The 20,901-nt window shown below is 36.7% G+C and overlaps 1 protein-coding gene across 1 annotated transcript in view; it reads left to right on the top strand.

Annotated features, from left to right (window-relative positions):
• IQCM (IQ motif containing M) overlaps positions 1-20,173 on the top strand; it is a gene marked incomplete at its 5' end in the record, with an annotated part of 167,004 nt that extends 146,831 nt beyond the window's left edge. Inside the window, 2 exon segments of the mRNA XM_084517973.1 lie at positions 20,028-20,048; positions 20,051-20,173. Of these exon segments, the coding sequence (XP_084374099.1) occupies positions 20,028-20,048; positions 20,051-20,121 (92 nt within the window). The 3' untranslated portion in view covers positions 20,122-20,173.
• Between the last annotated feature and the right edge of the window lie 728 nt (positions 20,174-20,901).

Here is a 20,901-nt window from a genome sequence, read left to right as displayed (position 1 = left end):
ATAAAAAAGCACTGAAAGTACTATGTCCTACCAATTAAGAGCATTGTAATACTGTTCACTCATATCCTATACTTCAGAAGGAGCTTCATAAACATGGACTCAGCAATTCTGTGGGGAAAGAAAGAAGCAGGAAGGAAGGAAGGCAAAATGGAAAGATAAAGCACTCATGCTTCAAGGCGTAGAGTGATTATTCTGCTACCTAGGCAAGAGAGGATATGGCAGGTGTTTAAATTTTTGTATGTAGTGCATATTAGCTCTTTCTTTTTGCTTTGATGTGATTTTCCCAGTTTAATTTACATGGTATAGCTTCGAAAATAAAAAGAGACAATATTGAAGAGCTATCATAGCAAGCTTTTCATATGGTGTCAGTTTGGGGTAAAGGAATAAAAAGTTCTAATAATATCTTTCAAGCATTAATCTCTGCAAGATGTCTTGAAGAACAGAATTAGAGCAATATGTGGTCTTTGCCATCTTTGACTGTTGTGACTCAAAGACACTTTTGATCACTTTAAAAGAAAATTCAACATTTCAAAAGCACATGAACCAGTAGAATTTCCACAACAATCCAATTCCTCATTTACATCCCAACAGGGTCAATTTTCAATGCATTTCACATAAGAATAAATACACTGTTCTCACGATTGTTTGTGTGTGTAGTTCTCCATACCCCATGCTGTAAATATACCCCACAGTGTCAGATCCATGCTGTGACCAACAATATATGCCCAGTGGGCTAGGCCTAGCAATATCTACTGTATGTTTATATTTTTTCCTTTGCATTTCTGCAAAGCTGCTTCTTCTGCTGTCTTAGCCTGGCAGTATGGCTTGCTATAGTTTGGGGGATTGTAAAGCTGTCTCTAAAAAGCATATGGGAATGCAGCACTTGGATTCACAGATGAAAGCTCAAGACTATACTGGAAGGCCTGTATTTTGTAAATGTTTGCAGGGTATGCAGTGAGACAGGAAAGCTGCACATCAACATAAGTGTTTGTAGAAGATTTAGATAATGTAGTGGCATTTCAGTGTCTCACTTAAGGTGAGAATTGTGGCTCTTTTACTGTGTGGCATTTTACTTTATAGCCCACCTTAGCTTCTTTAGCTGTGCTGGTTATCAAAGGAATCTGAAGTAAAATTTGGCCTAAAAAGCCTTTTAAAATATTGGAAATGACAGCTTGACTGCTTAGAAAAGAAGAATTTTATTTCATGAGATGTAAAAAATAGGTTGTTTGAAATTTCTTTAGAAGAAGGCAAAAGGGAGATGTCAGATCCCTTCCAGTCCATTTTTATACGATTCTGTGATGTGAATGTGGCACTTGGGTTGCTGATCATTTAGTAATGAAATATATCCAGCAATTTTAGAGAATCCAACTCTGGTCTAGTTTTGTTTTTAAGAAGTTCTTAGAGTAACTGCAGTTTTCTAAAATTTCATCCATCACATTGCAAAGTCGGGGTTTGAAATCTGACCTGTATGCATGTTTGTGACTAGTCAATTAAATCTCACAGTTCTATTTCTGTTTGCTGATTTGATTAACTGGGCCCACTGAAAAACAAATAACAGAGCATGAAGACTTTATACTGACCTTCAAATAGGCTTTGCATTACTCAGGCATGGTCATCTGAAAGTTTGCTTAGAAGATGCAGAGACATGCCCAAGTTAGAATTATGGAAAAACATCACCAAGTACTCATGTTATTTTGCTGGTGTTTTCGCAGTGTCAGGCTTGAACCATTTTCACATATACTAGGATTATCCAGAATTCTCACAATGCACATTTAAGATAATTTCTAAACTGCTCTGCATCTACTAAACTAAACTGATATTTCCTAAATGTAAAGCTTAATTCATTGCAATTTTTGAGGAATAGTATTAGTATAACATTTCTTTTGCAGTTTTAGAAATGTGTCTTCTAAGAAGTTTTCCAAAATAATTTGATCATGAGAAATAGAATTGTATCAATATATAAGCGTACATACTTATATGCATTTGTATGTAAATACATATATATATATGAATATTAGAGGTATAATTATTGATTTTTATGTTTAATCAAATACTAAAAAGGAAAGAGCAGATACTGCTTTTGGGAATATTTTTATTTTTGCCTGAAGTAGTCAGCATCCTTTTTTTCAGCACCCTCTGAGTGAAAGATGTCAGTATTTTACAGTGATACTTTTTGTTTCAAAATCTCCTTCAAAGTAGTTGAAATATAAATTTCAAACATTTCAAAATAAAAAGAAAAATTTAAATCAAGCTGTCACTGTTGTAAAGTTCTACTGAACTGGAGTATCATTATTTCATTGTGAACCAAGACAAATTTTAAAAATATCAAAGATAGCAGCCAAAAATATTTATTCTTTTCTTAACTACTATTTATTACTCGTTTGTCGTTTGATGCTGTTATAAATGAAGTCTCAACTCAAACTGAATTTTGTAATATTTATACTTATAAATGGTATAAAAGGTATAAAAGCTATAAAAGGTATAAAAGACAAGTAAACAGCACTGGGTGTGTGGGGAGTCCACGCTCCACCAACACGCACACACAAACATCTAACATTCTAAATATATAGAACATTGCTTTACATACTAAACCCAAGTATGCCTGTACATATGTACAACAATCAGGAAAGGTAACAAACAATCCTTTAAGCTCCATGACTTAATAAACTCGAATACACCTATACATATGCACATTCAGAAAGGGTAACAAACAATCCTTTAAGTTCCATGACTTAACAGCCTCCATTTTCCACTCCTTTTCTTGATTACAAACAAGTCTCCATTTTCCATTCCTTTTGAACAATATGTCTTGCTTTAATTTGTCAAGCAACTCGGTCTTCAGGCCTTATGTATCCCGTTCTTACCAGATCGAAGAAAAGCATATCGAAGAAAAGCTGCTAACCAGTGAGGGGCAGTTGTGTGCGTGGGTCCACTTCTCTCAGCTTGAGCTTCTTTCCAGCTCCGGTGTGCCTATTTCCAGCAACTTTCTCTATGAGCTTCTTTGAGCGGTTTGCTGAATCTGGCTGAACCTATCTTCATGAGGCGATCGTGGTAAGCAATTGTGCATTATGGGGAATCATACGTCCTTAGGAACAAAGACTGTCCCGGTAACCTTACAGCTTATTCTCCTTATTAACAATTGGACAGTTTATGATCCTGAAACATGGAACCAAACTGAGGTCAAGGTGTGGGACTCTGCAACTACAAATGACAAGGTTGCACTGGAATTTCTCAGCACCTGGTGAGCAATCTCTGAGGCCTTAAAGAGCCCTGTGGGGCCACAGTCAAAAACGTGTGGTTTGCCAGACCATGAGGGAGCTGCGGGCTCCTTTACTGATCCGACTGCTACACCATCGGCCCCTCTGCTGCTACAGCCATCGAAGGCTTTTGCTGTTACGCCCCCTGTTGACCTGGACATGCCTATTGACCCAGGCCTCATTGGCCTTGAAAAAGAGATGGATATGCTTTTCTTCGATCCGGTAAGAACGGGATACATAAGGCCTGAAACCGAGTTGCTTGACAAATTAAAGCAAGACATATTGTTCAAAAGGAATGGAATATGGAGGCTGTTAAGTCATGGAACTTAAAGGCATGTTTGTTACCTTTCCTGATTGTTGTATGTATGTATAGGCATACTTGGGTTTAGTATGTAAAAGCAATGTTCTGTATATTTAGAATGTTTGATGTTCGTGTGTGCATGTTGGTGGAGCATAGCCTCCCCACACACTCAGCGCTGTTTACTTGCCGTTTATACCTTTTATAAATATTTCTTTTATAAATATTACTAAATTCAGATTGAGTTGAGACTTCATTTATAACAAGAGTCAAGTTAGCCTTTGTTTATCAACCCAAAGGTTTCTTAAAGGGCTGCAAGCATCTTACATAAAGAATTTGAGTATGAACCTAGTGGTAATTCTGCCCTTATGTTAGGGATTTAAAGTTCTGTGAAAAATTATCCTCATGACTTCATTGCAGAACAAGAAATATTTGTCCAACTCGCAAATGCTCTGGAGGTATTTTGTGTCCCAACAGTTAGATGCAGAATTCTGTTCTATAAATTAATAAGTGAATATCACTTTTGCTTGCAAATTAACAGGAATACCAGATAGGTAATGTTCAGTTACAAGAATATAGCATTAAGTTCATCTCCTGAACAGGAAATATAATGAAAATTTCCCATTCATTAGAAATACTTGCAAACTATGTGGGATTTCTCATAGTTCTTTCCTACCATTTGAGCTCACTTGAATAAGGATTTCATAATTCATATGGAATAATAAAATGCATGCAGTTCTTCATGAAGAACTAGTAGAATAGGAAGACAATGTTATCATTTAGTCTCCTATTAAAGCAATACATGCAAATGGAAAATTTAAGTTTAAACTTTTGGCAATTACTGGCATTGTTATACAATCAATAATTCAACTGATTTCCTAGTATTTTTCCCAGTCCAGGGTAGATAGCAGAAGAAAAATCAGAGTAAATTCTAAAAGGCACTTATCTCTGACTTCAGTGGTTGCAACAAAGCCTTGATTTCAGAGGACCATAATAGCCTCAAAGAAATTACTGCACTGTATTACATGTATAGAAGTATACAAAGACATACAATTTTAATAACTTAAAAGCTTTGGAATTCCACAGCAAGAAGAGCTGTATTTCAGAATTCTTTTGGGAATGATACAAGCGTAACACAGAAATCACATCCATTAGAAAATAAAATTGTAATATTACAGATGAAGAGCATCAGATTCAGAATGGTGAATCTGAGTAACTTGATTTGATTTTTTTTAAGATTACAATTACTGTCTCCCCTTCCTGGATAGATATATGGAGATAGCTTGCAATCTTCCTGGTAATTTTAACCAAAGCAAGGCTAGTGTGAGGTTTTCTGGGGGAAAAGCAATTGTACAGGGAAGGCTTTTTGTTTAAAGAAAAAATAAATAAATAAAATTAACTAAACACAAATATAGATTTGTGTGTTCTGTCAATAAAAAAAAAAAAAAATCAGCGCTGTCAAATCTGTGATTTGTACTTGTAGTCCTTAGAATTTGAAATACATTGGCAAGATTGATTTCTAAAACTGAGTAATTTTTAATGAAACTAGAAATTCTTTAAATCATACTTTCTTGGCTTTTGGAACTTATTCACTGTTTATTATTGCACACATTATATTATTTATTTATTTATTTATTTATTTTTATAATTCTTTTTTGCTTGATCTAAGTGGTTAGTGTGCTAGTTTTCATTAATATGTTTATGTTTTCATGTAATTTGTAAAAATTAAATTATTGAAAAATATACAAAATATTTAGTGAACGAGTTGTCCATCTTAGAAATCAATGAAAACTACACACTTTACGATCCCGCTAAAAAGCCTTCTTGGATTTGTTTTTTGAAATTATAGGCAAAATATCTGTTGCATCTGTTTTACCTGATGGCAGTGAAAATTTTGAATACAAGGGGAATTAGATTGCTGAATATCTTCTACTGCCCACTTTCTACTTACACTTTCTAGTGTTTATAACTGCTATCAGGGTTTCAATCACAAAAAGAAATGCTGAAGTGTTGCTTAGCAAACTCCTTATTTAACAGCAGGAAAGATGTCTCAGAAGATATAATTCAAATTATGAAATTTGAAACAATGGTCTTAGTGATTGGATTGGTTGAGTTCCCAATGATATCTCAATAGCAGCTGATGCATATGATGAAACAAAAAACACAGAAACAAAAGAAGCTTCATACCTGCAGTTATTTTCATTGCTACATCCCATAAAGCCAGGCTCTGGGATTAATAGACATATAGATCAATAAAACATTGGCCATATTATAAGAAAGTACTCAGCATCAACGTGGATGCAGTTTCCAGTCAAAATACTAAGAAAACAGGGTTTCATTTAATTGAAGAACCTTTTTCCCCAGCGTCATTGCTACTGGCTTTATTCCTGTATCTGATTTGCTCTCTTGAATAATCTCCAGCAGGTGCCATATTTAATACAAATGTTTCCAGTCTTGACTAACGTACTGCAGTTTATAATGTAGTGGCAAAGTTTTAATAATCACTAATTTGTTTTCAGTTGGTTATCCTGCAAATGATGTCTGCTTGCCCTATTGGCAGTTCCAAAGACTACAGTGAACAGGTGGGGCATTTTCTTTCCAGGAAATGTTAGCTTGATGTCTGGAAACAGATGTAGTTTTTCCCAACTCATTGTGGGTCTATCTTCTAACTTAATAGGAGCTCTAAATAGCTGACAGGTGATAATACATCTAGTCAGCTCAAAGCATATTCTGACTACTGCCAGCTAGTAAATGGGAAATTTTCACTTCTGCAGTGGCGGTCTTAAAATGATCACCTTTTAGAGCAAGAAAACATGTTAAATAATTTCTGATTAGAAAATCAAATCAGCCATTTTCTTAAATGTATATAATTTGTACAGATATGTATTCAGAAGCAGCTGATGTATTTGCTATCTGCTATTTAGTACTCTTATCAATGAAGGAGAGATTATTTAAATCTCCATTTCACATGTTTTGAAGGAGAATACATAAATCAATACCTAATCTGACCTTTGATGTTAGGTCCAGAGTGGGGATCTAGCCTCAAATGATATGTAATTGTTTTCTTCCAGAGATTGATTTTCACTTACTGGGCGTTTTGAATGTATCAAACATGGCTCTGTGAATGCAGCTTTTCAAGGGCTGAGAGCTTTTTCTCCAGCCTCTGATAATCTTTCAGTGACTTCTGCAGTCATACCAGTTATTGCAAACTTGTATTGTTTTGTTCGTCAGAGAGAAGAGGAGGGAAAGAAAAGGAAGAAAAGGGAAGTAGAGTTCAGATACCAGTTTTTTCACTAACTCTCAATCCTACTGTCTCCATTCTGCCCTGGTCTGAGAGAGAACCATCTGTTCCTTTCACCTTCCATTTTTTTCAAGAAGTTGGTCCAGCATTTAGAAAGCAAAAATTTTCTTCTAGATTTTTTCTTCTAATATTTTTTTTTTTCTCTGAGAGCTGCATAGATAGCTAAGGATACTCAGCTAATATCCAAGTTTCATTTTTGCTTCAGACAGTTTTTCATGTATGTTATTGCAAACTCTGTACCCTAGAGCAAGTATCTTATGCCATGCTGAGATGGCATGTAACTCCAGGTTATGCTCAGCTCCTGGTTTGCATCACGTCACTTAGAAAGTCAAAAATCCCTTTTATGGTTACCAGTACAGCACATGGAAGTAAAGGAGATTTAAAACCAAGGCAGCTGTTGTAGCTCCATTAATATGTAGGAGCAACGGTAGTGTGATCAGATTTATGAAATGAAAACGAGCTTTGCATTCCAACCACATGCGAGGCAGATGGGCTGTTTGGGTTTGCTGAAGAAAATCCTGTGGGAGTGTAGGATGTAGAAGGTGTGAGAGCTGAGCTGTGTTGTAGATGTGTTGATGTCCTTTGGGAGGGGAAAACAGGGGGAGGCTAATTAGGCGTCCACAATCACTGAGAATGCCCTGTCTCTGCAGCCAGTGCAGTTCTAATGTGAAAAGAGGAAGATGGTATCTTTACGTCGATGAAGATGTTGCACAGACTTGCTGCAGTAAAAAGCCTCAGTTTCCTGTGGCTGCCTGGAAGACCATGCTCAAAAGGAAGAAGATATATAAGAAATGATGCTTACACAGATTGGGGACCTCAGATCTTGTATTTCTTCCTGAAACACAGTTGCTTTCACTCAGCATCAAGGCGGGGACCTGTTTTCCATTTACATTCCTTGATCTAACCTGGCAATCTGAACGTGATGATTTTAGACCTTTGTACATTTACAGATGTGCAAAATGTAAACTTAAATTTCACAAACTTTCACTGGTATGCAGTCATCTCCAGTATAGCATATGCATCAAATGTGGTAAAATTATGTAATACATTATAAGATATTAAATAATGATAGAAACAGAATGTCTGCTTAGCCTGTGATGCCTTGTTATATATACCTGTTCTGTGTGAGAAAGGTCCTGGAGATCTGGTTCATGCAAAGAATCACAAGCAATAAGAAGCAAATATTTAAACCTCAGTCCTGCAAATATTCAATTAGGTTCTTTTAGTCATCAGGAAATCAAAATGAATTTGACTGTATTGTCAGTAAATCATTTGCCAAACTCCTCTTCTTAAAAAAGCAGTGATTTTGAGCTCTATAAAGTGATACTCTAGTAGATGATTCTCGAATAGATGATTCTGTCATTCAGCAATGTGTACTGCATGTGTGTAGATTATATGTGTAGGTAATAGACAGACAGACTGACCGACTGACCAACCAACTGATCAACTTTGCTTGCCTACAGACTCAAGAAGGAAAAATTACTGGCAGGTTAAAAACTCCTGGAAAACAAGGTTTAAAATAGAAAGGATGACAGAACTCTAACAATAGCATTGTGAATGGCGACATTGTCATTCTGAATGGAGATCTGCTTGAGTCAAATTGAATAACAATGCTCTTTTTCTTCATTAAGACCATTAAAATCTGTAAGGCTATGGGACCTGGATAGACATAAAGGTTTTAAAAAGCAATGAGGAGAGATTAATGCTCATTGCTGCATACTTACTTGAAGAGTCCAATTAAGTAAAAGTTTGTGCTAATTTGAGTTCTCTGAAAAATCTAAGCAGAACAGCCTCATTTTTGCTATTGCATTGGTTTGCAAAACAAAACCACAATTTTTTCTTGGTATCATCATATAAATATTATGAATTCTTTCTAGAGAGCAAAATGATTTTTACTGTTGTAGCTGGAGATAAATGTTATTTGTGCATAACATCAAAATATAAGAAATCAAGATTCTTTCTCTATGCCTTACTCTGCTGTTTCAATTGAGCATCTCTGAGAATATTGCAGTTTTCTATTGTTTTTTTGGATGTGCTAATATTAGCATGAAATGTGATAAGAATTATTTAAGAACCTAATTGCTCTCTATTTGGCATTTGAATTTTGCATCTTTGGAATTCATCTTTTCAGAGTGCTTTATTTAGTTTCTATTAATACCCTGTAATTTAATAATTGTAGTAGGAGGCTGAGGAGAATATGGAACAAGGAAAGATTTGCATATTCCTTTGATACAGTGGGTTTGTGAGAGGCTCTGACCTGTATTTTTAGACTAATCTTAGAAAGCAGTTTTGCTAAGGCTGGAGTGAACATCACAGAGCATGGAGGGATCAGACAGGGAGACTGCTCATCCTTTATTCCATTCATTTGTCATATGACTAACGGAAGTCTGACTCAATCAATCAGAGCTCTGCAAAGCAGTCTTAAGCTATGTAATTCTTGATTAAATCTTGCTTTCAATGTAGAAATCAGCCTGAAAAAGAAATTTGAAACTAAAACTAATGATGAAAACAGGAAAAAAATAGCTTTTTCTGTTGCCCTAAGACTACAGTGAAAAGCACATCTGAAAAAATTGTGGCTGTGACTTCATGTTTGAGTTTTTGCCTATTAAAACATATTACTATAGGCCTCTGTTTTTTGCACTTGTAACCCAAGTAAGAAAACGGCATGCAAGAAAGAAATCTTCTGGAAAGATTGGCTAATGGCTATGTAAACAGCAAATGCTTGCCACATATGGGCATTCGGAGGTTTTATTGCAAAGATTCAATGACTATTGCGAACAGGGTAGAGCTCTGTAATGTGGTAGTAAGATGTCTGTTTTGGGTAGGTCCTGGAAGTAGTTTGGCAAAGGTTTTACCAGAGGCTTTGGGATTTTTGACTCAGGTCCTATGTAGATAAAGAGCTAGAGCAGCTGAGACATGGCTGTACTGTACTGCTTGGGTCTTCTGCAAGGGCCTGGGGTGATGTGAATGTGGGAGCACCTAATCAGAAAAACAGGGTCACCTCCAGCGCTCACCTCAAGCATTGGCATATAAGCAAGTGCCTACAAGGCACCATGATGGGGACATGCACTTGGTGAAAGAGGATCAGGTTAGAGAATACTTAAGCTAACTGGGTGTAAAGCAGTTTGTGGGTCCTGATAGGACCTGTTTTGACAGAAGATTAAATGTTGTTTTCCCAAGATTCACACATTGATAAAACAGTAAATCATTATAGGATAAAAGATGCTTTTGCTGCCAGTGATGTACTGGCTTTTAATTGATAAGAAGTTGTGGTTTTTTGTTTGTTTGTTTTTGTTTTTTTGTTTTTTTATTTTTTCTACTAGATATTAAAATTATTCAAAAATATGTATTGGACAAGTGGAAAAATTGCAAAGGGATTTAATTGAGCTTTATGCATTATCTGTTAAATTCTTGATTTAGCATCTTTATTTCTGCGTTTCTATTTCATCACTTGACTCTGTGGCCACTTTCTCTGAAAGAAAATGTTGACTTTTCAGGAAATTAGAAGCTCTGTTGAGTGGTTGGAGCTTGACTAAAGGCTGAGTAAGGATTACTTGCAGGAGAGAGATTTTACAGCAGTAGTTTCCCAGATGTGTGGGTATGTTTGCATGTTTCAGAAGCATTTTGTGAGGACATGATCTAATATTCTGTTGTGAAATTTTGTCAGTTTCTCAAACTTCAAGGAATTCTTGCTTCAGCTGCTGCAGTAGAAAGAGATTGTTCTGCAGCAAAAAGACTTGGACAGATTGCAGGAATCTGTTAAATATTAATTCAATTAAGGCTGACTATTCAACTAAGATTAATACCAATGATATATTAAAATACTTTTATGAATTTATTTAAAAAGAGATGTAATGAAATGTATCAAAACTTATAAGTAGTATTTTAAATAATGCAGTGAAGCTTATAATAATTGTATATTTGAGGATAATATAGGTACAGACTTGAAAAGAGATGATTGTATATTACAGAATCACAGAATCGTCTAGGTTGGAAGAAACCTCCAAGATCACGTAACACTAACCAGTCCTCCACTAAGCCATATCCCTAAGCTCTACATCTAAATGTCTTTTAAAGACCTCCAGGGATGGTGACTCAACCACTTCCCTGGGCAGCCCATTCCAATGCCTAACAACCCTTTTGGTAAAGTTTTTCCTAATATCCAACCTAAACTACCCCTGGCGCAACTTTTGCCCATTCCCCCTCATCCTGTTGCCAGGCACGTGGGAGAACAGACTGATGCCCACCTCGCTACAGCCTCCTTTAATGTACCTATATATTACTTACACATACTTACATATGTGTGTGTGTATATACATACATATACATATATATATAAAGATGTCTAGGGAATTGAGAAAAAAAGCAGAAGATAAACTGGTCTTGGGCAGTCAGCCTGCAGATGTACCGTTTGTTCTTGTCTGTATTACTGAGCTTCTGAATTTCTGCATCCATGTGCACAAACCTGTTTGCACTTCCATTTCCTGGTGTGTGGGTTTTCATAGCAAGGAATTATGACTCTGTGTGTGCTGATACAGATTGATGCCTGATATGGGGAATCTGGGTTCTGGAGCCTGGCGTAGATGACAAATTAGCAGGGAAGTACCGATGCAGTGCCTGTGTCCTTACCAAATATGATTGTGGATGGTAAAAAATTTAGAATAATAGGAAAGAATTTTGCTGTCTGTTCTCTGTCTGCTGCACATTTTTTAAGAGAAATAAACATTTTAAATTTATTTTTTTCTCACTCAATATATTTCTCTCTATTCTTTCTCACGTGGCCCATCAGGCCATGTGGATACTTTGCAGAGAGAACAAAGACAGATATATGAGTAGGAAGGGAGAGAGGACTCAGTATAACTACTTTTTGCTTTCATATATGTCTTTTTTAGTGGTATATTTCCCCTCAAGAACATTCACAGGGTGAAAACAACATAAGGGCTACTGAAAATATGTAGCAATGTACTGCATGCTTTTTATCCTCATTAATTCGAGACAGATAGCATTTGAAAGTAAAATATCCCTCAATATCACTACCAAAAAAAAAAAAAAAAAAGCAAATACAAGATGAGCAATGCAGTGCTTGTTTCAGTGATCTTAGCGTGAAGTTCAGTGGGCTGTGAGTGTAAATGTTCAGAGATACCCTGTGTGGTAGTGGGTTCAAGAGAAAGGTCTGTGTGATGGCTCCTCTGTGTTTCCTAACTAGATAGGTATGCAGTCATCAAAAGGGCACTGGTTGTAAGCCCTCATTGTTGGAGAGTATAGCAATGGTGAACTCACTGTTCATATCCAATTGGGGGTCTAAGTTCAATGGGACCTTGGTGGGAAAACCTGAATACTCATCTGTGAGATCAGCAAGTGAATGGAAACCTCACTCACTGCACAAGCGTTTGCCCTGCCCATGCAATCTAAGCCACCAGCAAGTGCATTTGTGCTCTGCTGAGAGGCTGCCATGTTTTACATTGACAGGACTGAAGCCATCAGAGGGTTCATGCCCAGATGTATCTCTTTGTTGCAGCACGTGTTGGCATGCTCCAATGCTGAAAGGTGCCAAGTCCCTACTGGTCTGACAAGCTTCTATGATCCTGATCCTCTGGTTTTAAATGTCAGGAAAGGCTCTGTTAAGTTTGGTGGGCTTATGAAAAAAATCTGTTATATTTTGTGCTATATCAAATGGTTTATTCCAGTGAAGGTTTGGGTACCTATCCAGTGCAATCTCAGACACGTTATTAAAAGATTGGCTCAGGACTTTCTTCCTGTTCTCCCTGTCCTTTTGCTTGGAAGATCAGTTGCTATGACCAAAATCAATCAACATTTCAAGGCTCCTGGCACACACATGTAAAGACAAATCACTTTGTCACTCCATTATTACAATTATGTGATGGGAAGGAGAATGCAGTCCAGAATACAGGATCCCCAAATCTTCAAACCCAAATGCCCTTGCAGATGAACCCTCTACCTACCTAGCAAGAAAAGATGCAGGCTTAGTTTCACAGTATGTAGCTTGGCTCTGATTCTGTGTATGAGAAAGCTTACTGTAAGACCAAAATCAAATTATCTCTGTGTTCAGAAGATAGTTACCATTAAATTCATCTCTGCGCTGTCTAATTTCATTTTCAGATTTTTGCGTAGTTTATCTTATCTAATGAAGAATGTTGACACAGCAGATCATGCTTCTTGGAGAGGAACTCGTCTTTACTGGCTTTAAAATGGCCTTCTTCAAAAGTTCTGGGCAGAATGACACGAATGGAATAACAAACCAGACTTTTAGATGCAAATCCGTACATATTAGAATGCTTTATGTTATTGTTAGCGTATCGGGGTTGCTTTATCAGAGAAGGGAAAGATGCTAAAAGAATGAGAATATTTAAATCCTGATGAAAGAAAAGCTGAATAGGAAAATAAGTGATTCTTTTTCATCATTTTAGACTGCATGTTATTGTCAGGATATCCAAGTGCACTTACAATATGGTTTATTTTAAAAGAACAAGCTAATTTGTATTGCAGCACGATTTCAGTAATTTTGTTTCAGGCTGCTACTTTTATGTCAGGGTATCCAAATTTGCAACCTTATGAAGTCTGAGATGTTTCTACTAACTTATACAAGATTGTCTTTTACTAATTCTTTCATGATTGTTCCAAGTGTGTTATTTTATTTTATTTTATTTTATTTTATTTTATTTTATTTTATTTTATTTTATTTTATTTTATTTTATTTTATTTTATTTTATTTTATTTTATTTTATTTTATTTTATTTTATAGAATATTAGACCTCAGTATTATAAACGTTTTTGTTGGAGCTTGTATGTAAGACTGTTAGGGCAGGATACCACCTGGGTAACATGACTTGCTTTGAGTGAAATGTACTCCCAGGACACAATGCCTGGACAAATAATTCAACCTTTCTACCACCTGGGTACCCAAAATGGGGCTGACATGCCAGCTGAAACCCATGAAACCACCAGGAGGGCAACTTCTAAATGGTTGCCATCACCAGCAGAGTTAACTGCTTGCAGGTGCTGTGAGTGATCCCACAAAGCCTGAAAGCTGAGATAACCCTACAGTTGTACCTATGGGAGCCAAATGCTCTCTGGCTTCTGCTGCCTTCTGCTAGCAGGGAGAAGCTGCGGTAGGTTCTGCACCAAATGCCACTCCTTTGGGGCACATGGTGGGGGCCCAAACCTCAGGGTCCCTTATGATTTTCTGTGCAGCCCTCAATCTGACCATTAAGTGGACAAAATTCAGGACCTCCTGGCTCCCTCCTAGTGAAATCTCAGCCATTCAGCAATCTTACATTTTGGATTACATTGGGTAAATTTCTTCTTGGTAAAGGACTGAATTCAGGATCACATGCTCAGAGCTCGCTCAGCCTTCCCAAATGAAGTCAATTTTATCCCACATGTTAACTAGATGATTTAAAGGCAACCAAACAATTAATTTTACTCTGAAAACAATAGAGATGGACAATCTCTGGAGAAAAATCTGAGGAGTTTTACTTTATTTTGGTTATGAGGAATGGCTGGTACAGAGAGAATGTGAATTTGTATTCATTGAATTACATGTATATTATATTACAGGGAACATATTCCAACAGCGATGTTACTGTACAGCATTATACAGTAGAAAATGTGAGCAATAGCACTTACAGAACCCATAAGAAAACCAAAGATAATGCCTTCCCATCCTTCTAACAATGTTTATTAGTCCCACAACAATAAGACCACCCTTTATTGGCACAGGCAGCTATCTCACTCAGCATCTGAGAAGCTTAAATACTAACCAGTCTGTGGCATTTTCTTGTCTCCTTAATATACAGAGGATTACCCTTGTGAAGGACTACATAAATAGAAAATGTGATGGCTTTAACTTCTCTAAGCCTGTCTTCTTTTCCTGGCAACAGTTTTAAGCATCAGTGTTGCATCCATATTAAGTGTGAATTCCCTCGTGTAAATCCCATTAAGGTTAATAGAATTTTACTTTTACTGCTTAATAAATTTCAAAGTGGATTAACTTTTGAGAAATATTTAACTAGCCATAATGCACAGAACATAATCCCATACCAGCATGCGTGTACTGTAGCTGAGATAGAGAAACTCTAATGGAGAGATGATGAAGCAGCTTCATATTGTATGTAGAGAAAAGATTGTACCTTAGCTAATATTTCAATAACGTTTGTGTCTTTTCTTGTTTCTTGTTTCTTTTGTCCATTTTTAAATGTCATTCTAGCTTTTGTGCTTCTAGGTTTAAAATAATAATGAATGATTTGAGAGACCAGCTTTTCCATGCTCTTGTATCATAATGCAGTCTTGTGTGTAGAGTAACCACCGGACCCACTAGGGGAACTAGACAGCAAGAGCCTGTTACATTACATGCATTAGACTGTATATATGCACAAATGCTGTATGTACCAGTGATTATATAAGCTGTACTTTTCTTCGTGTTTTTAAATTTAAAAACTCATACTTGGTGAATTTGAAATAGGTTTATAGTATTAAGCATAGATTTCCTTTAAAATGAGCAATGTTTGTCCCTCAAGAGCTTTCAGGGACTCAACTGACTCCAGTTTCCTTTCTCCAAATGCTGTTACGTTGGATTTTCCAACTTAAAAAGATGTGCTTAGGTAGATGAATCTGTTTCACTGGAGGCAGGCAGAACTGAACTTCTTGTCACTGATGCTGCTCTGAAGGCAAGGCGAGGCTGTGTCACCATGTGTCAGCAGCCTTTCCCCTGACCTTTTGTGGGGGAATGACAGTCCTGGAGGGTGAGAGACAGCCTACTCAACAACCCTCCCTACAAAACTGCAAATTTAGGTATGAAAAATAGACAAAATATCCAAGTTTTTTAATGCTCATCCATTGCTGTTTTTCTGCTAGTCTTCTTTTGTTTTTCACATAGTTGACATCCCTTTGTACATCCTGATTATTATTTGTGTTGTCTGTATGGTGAGTTGGGAAGTATGCCTATGTATAACTGTAAATTGTAGCCCAGGTTGGGATACTGCAGAATATCTCAGTATTAGTTATATTCAGGAGACTGACCTAAAAAGTCATTGCAGGTTTTCATATTTATTATTTCTTAGAGAATTCTATGCCCAATAACGACATGATTTTTTTCTTTACATGCCAGCCTTGTAACTCTGCATGTCAAGCTGTCATCTTTGCTTTTAATGTATTTTCTCCAGCAGAAACTTATGTTACAATATTGCTGCTAACTTCTGTAAGACTGAGGCTGTTTTTACAGCTTTATTGGTTCATCAAAAAGCTGAAGTGAAAATAGAAAGAAGTAAAAAAGAAGAAAAATGAGAAAATCTTTTTGTCATCCAAATAAATAGTTATGATCTTAAGTACTTACAGGGGTGTAAATGTTTCAAGAATAAAATGCTGTGTCCTCATACTCCTTTTTAATGTCTACCAGCAGTAAACAGATGTGATAATATCCATCTAAACTGGCAAGTTGACTTAAACATCTGTAACACATGTAATATCTTAGAATTGAAAAGTAACTTAAGTATGGTTCATTCATGATAACGAGAGTTAGCCAGGGACTGCAGGACAGGTACCACTCTAGATTTCAGGCTATAGCTTTCCTCTCATGAAAGGATGCAAACTGACTGTTTACTTTTCAGCGCTCTGGGTCATTCTGGATTGCACCTTCAATTTCAGCAGTTTTCAGTGGGCAGCTATGCAACATCTCAGTATCTGTATTTGTGACACTACCTAAACATGCTCTCCCTTCAACATCAGTTGCAGTTCTCCATCTTTACTCTGTGGTAGTTCTTTTGAGTTGTTGCCGACTCGTGCAGTTCTGTCTTTGGTCAGTTAAAGGGAATTTTGTCCAGGAGGAGTTAGGCTATTGTACTTCCAATGCTAACCAATATAACGTGTATATTTGCTGATGTATTTTCAATAGTAAGTGATATACGTTTTTCTGTATTTTTAAAATAATAGTAGATAACTAATGGTTGAAAAGTAGTTCAGTATTGCTGTAATTTTCAAGATGAGAAAACTGGGGAAACAACCAAGGTAATTTGTTACAGTGTACTAGCACACTGAGAAAGTATGCTTGAAGCATTTATCAGAGGCAATGAACAGCTGCAGAGATGGACATGTGAAATTCACTTCAGTTAAATTAGGCTTCCCTAATTTTTTGCCTACAGAAGCCAGTACCTCATAACAACATGTCTTTAAGACATTGTAAAGCGGCTGTCTCTGCTGTAAAATATACATGTACAGCTTCATGTGTGAACACTGCAAGCTAATTTTTCGGTAGCATAGGATAATTGGGGAGAGCTGTCTTATGGCAGCTTTTTGCTTCTCTGCTCTATAGGTATCTTGAGGTGTCTTCAGCAGTAATTATAAGAATACTTTTCATGGTCAGGTTTATGTTGGAAACAGATTTAATACTCTGGTTTGAGATGTTTTTGTTAGTTAGTTAGTTTGTTTTCTGGAATACTCCTAGCTTTGTTTCCCGTACTTCCCACTACCCAGTCCCACTTTCCACTTCTGATGTTATCTCAATGCTGAGATTTTAAGAAGCCCCACATACTCTGTCCAATAAGGAGTGTTTAGGTGAGACTGTTTTATATGCAAAAGGTCAAGAGACCAAGTGCACCACATGCAGAGGAAGAAAAATTTCAAAATAAATTTCAGTTGACCCTTGCTATTTGGACTATTATCCAAACTATCAAAGGTCCTTTTTTTCCCTTTTTTTTTTTTTTTTTTTTTTTCTTTTTTCTTTCTTTCTTTACTTGTGCAGAAAAGGTAATAGCAAAGCTTAAATATGTGTATTATATAAATCTTAATTTGGTAATGGATTATTTTATACAATTCAGCTCTATGGATATGGGTCTATTTTCCACAGATCTTGCCAAGAGAGTTTCCATTCTGGGGCTTCCTGCTTATTTCTTCCAGCTGCTTCTCTTTCTTCTCCCTTCTGTTGTTATTCTCCTCCTGTCTCCTTGTTTTCACTACTGATGGAGGAGAGGCTTGGTTAGACTTTGAAATCATAATATAAATGTTCTTGGCAATTGTTTCTTTCTATACCCTTCACAATTATTCTCCACTGATTCCAATAGCATTTTCCAGTTGAGTACTGCATTGCTCAGTCCAAATGCTAAAGTAAATGCTAAGTAACCTTTTAACACGGTTCATAAGGATCATGTTGGATGTGGAGGCACTGCAGGAATGACCAGGATACTGGTCAAAATGGTGTTGGCTGTGTTGACAGTAGTGATGCAGGAAGGAATCCTCTTTAAGCAGCTCATTTCCCACCTAGTCCCTAACTTACCTCACCAAGTCTATATGTGACAGAAAACCTGTCTATTTTGGCCTGCAAAGTCACTGTCAGCAACAGTGAAATCTGTGGGACCTAATCTTTTACAATAGTGTGATACTGGCTGAATGCACAAATTAGGTGTGTGTGTCCATGTATGTCTCTGTGTGTTATTCCAATCCTCTATTGTATTAATGATAAATAGTTTAAAAAGAAAAAAAAAAATTGTTTTATGTCTGTGAAAGTCATTTGACTACCTGTTACTCAGACGGCATTAATCTCAGTCTTGTCAGAAGGGAATTGGTCCTCCTCCTTTCAGAAATAACAACTGGCGTGAAGGCAGCTAAGTGCCATTTTCTCACATGTGAAAGTATTTGCAGAACGAAGTCCTTTGTTTGTTTGTTTGTTTGCCTGTGTGTGTGTGTTTGTTTTCTCTACTTTTGGAACATATTAGAAAGCATCCTGCTCTTGTTATTTCTTTTGAATAGTCTATTTTCTGTAGAAAGTAATATCCACATGGTAAACTCCTATTCATCAAAACTGTGCCAAGTATGTGCCATTTTAAAGCTAAATATATGCTATTTTATTTTACTTTACTTTAAAGCAAGCCAAAATACATACCAAGAACATAGCTCTGGATGGTGTTGGTCCTATTTTCAAATGAGTATTTACTGTGTGAGGCACTTCTGTGCAACAAGCAGAGGTGGTAAGGGGCTGCTATACGAATGCAGTACAGAAAGCAGTATTTCTTCCTCTCCTTACAGGGAACATACCTTTTAATTTTAAAAACACATACTTTGCTATTCTTGGCAAAGCATGCTCAGCATGTCCTTGTTTGCCTGCTGCAGTCATACCTGGCTCCCTAGCAATCCTGTTTCTCTTGCATGTTAGGAGGGTATCTCCAGGGGATATGAAGACGACCAAAAGTGTCTTGTTCCGGGGAATTAGTGTCAGTACTTAGGAGCTTCTGTGTCAACTCTTATAACCTTCTGTAGGGATGATTGACTGGTGTACAGGAGTGTATTTTTGGTCCCATTTTTCTTCTTTTCTGATGGGTGCAAGTAACTCTTTCCTCTTGTGCACTATTGATGTTTTTCTTCTTTGGCTTGGTCAGGATGAGTAGAATGTCTTAAATGATCTCTCCAAGTCTTCTACAACAAAGCATGGCCCCATTTCGGGCCAGAATATGTAAGTAGTGGCATTCCTGGAATTACAGGACCAACTGGAAATTATCTTCCCTTTTCATTATTTGGCTTCATAAAGTATTCAAAATTGTTCTTTCTTTTTGTAATGTTTGTATTTTACATATCTGACTTGACTTCTCCTTGTTTAAAAAAATGAAAATGTTACCAAGCAACTGTGTTAGCAAATCCTGAAACCAGTCTAAAAAAATATGTATTACAGCAAGGCCAAATTATGGACGTGTTAGCAAGTTTCTCAATCGAAGAAGAAAAATATTAGAAACTGTTTTGGGTGATCCAAAACAGCAGTCATATCTCTTTGATCACATGGAGAATAGTTCTACATTGCCTGCAAACTTACTGACGGGGGAATCCGATAACTGAAAACAAAACGAGTAATGATTATAGAAATATTATGTCTTCCTTGGACACTTGAACTAAGAGTGGCTTGCATGTACAGCATGGCTCTGTAAATGCGGTGAAGTCAAGTCACTCTGGCTAATTATTTATTTAGAGTTTGGTGTCCCTGAAACAAGCTGAAAATTCATCATAGGTTTTCTGCGTAGTCTCAACTGGGAAAATTAATTTATCAGCCTTCTCCCAAGAATGTAAAATGTATGGATTTCTTGATGTTTTAAATGTTATTTGCCTTGTTTATCTAACTTGTGATATGCTTTAATGAATTAATGGCTTTTTTTTTTTTTTTTTCATATTGCAGCATTTTCCCGTAAGAAGACAAAACTGATTTTCAAGTGTCAGCTGCATTAGTGATTTCTTCAATGAAAGAGCAGAAAAAAAAAACGGCTCTCTGATCAGGATTGCTGGTGTAACTGCATGAAAAAGAGATGGTGAAGTCTTTAGAAATCAAGCTCCAGTGTAGAAACACTCTTTCATTGGAAAGAATATTGCATCTGAGAGTAAGCAAGACACAGGGCTCCTTCATGTTAAAGACATTCTCAAGTAGGTTATAAAAATTGAATTGAAAATCTCCAGCAGGTTATGTAATTTTAGACCAATCAGTTTGCACTTGATAGGGTAAAACAGTGTGCAATGTACATAATAGATTCAAAAATTAAAACACTATGATGTAGTCAACTGAGAAGAAAAGCATAAAAATATACTATCCAGTAGCCTTTGTAGAGCAACATATAAGCCAGTGTGTTTATTTTTTTTAAGGCAATTTGTCTTTCAAATGTATAAGGGACGGATCTTTATTCTACCAGTCTTCCAGTAGCTTCCTTCTCTAAAAATTCAGTATTTAAGAACATGAGGCCTAAAAGAGTAAATTATGCCTCTGATTTTTTTTCATTGGGTACAGTGGAACCGCTGTCCCTTAAACTGGCATAATTGTGTTGTGCAACATGGAGACAAGAATCAATAAGGGCAGGCAGGGCTTGTTTCTTTTGCTCCGTAAGCACAGCCAACAACTGATGCAAGAAACCCATTATTATTTTCATTGAGATTTTTTCTCCTGTGCTGCACAGGCACACCAGCAGCTGGTTCAGCATCCATCCCACCTGAAGGTGAGAGGCAATGGGGACCCTCTAAAATAGTTGTGGTGCTCAGGGAGAAGTGTCTACCCACTGCCAGCT

This window comes from Aythya ferina (assembly GCF_964211825.1).
Source record: "Aythya ferina genome assembly, chromosome: 4".
In the NCBI taxonomy this organism is placed as follows: Eukaryota; Metazoa; Chordata; class Aves; order Anseriformes; family Anatidae; genus Aythya; species Aythya ferina.
The sequence above is the reverse complement of the archived record's forward strand: the minus strand, read 5'-3'. Positions and strand labels throughout refer to the sequence as shown.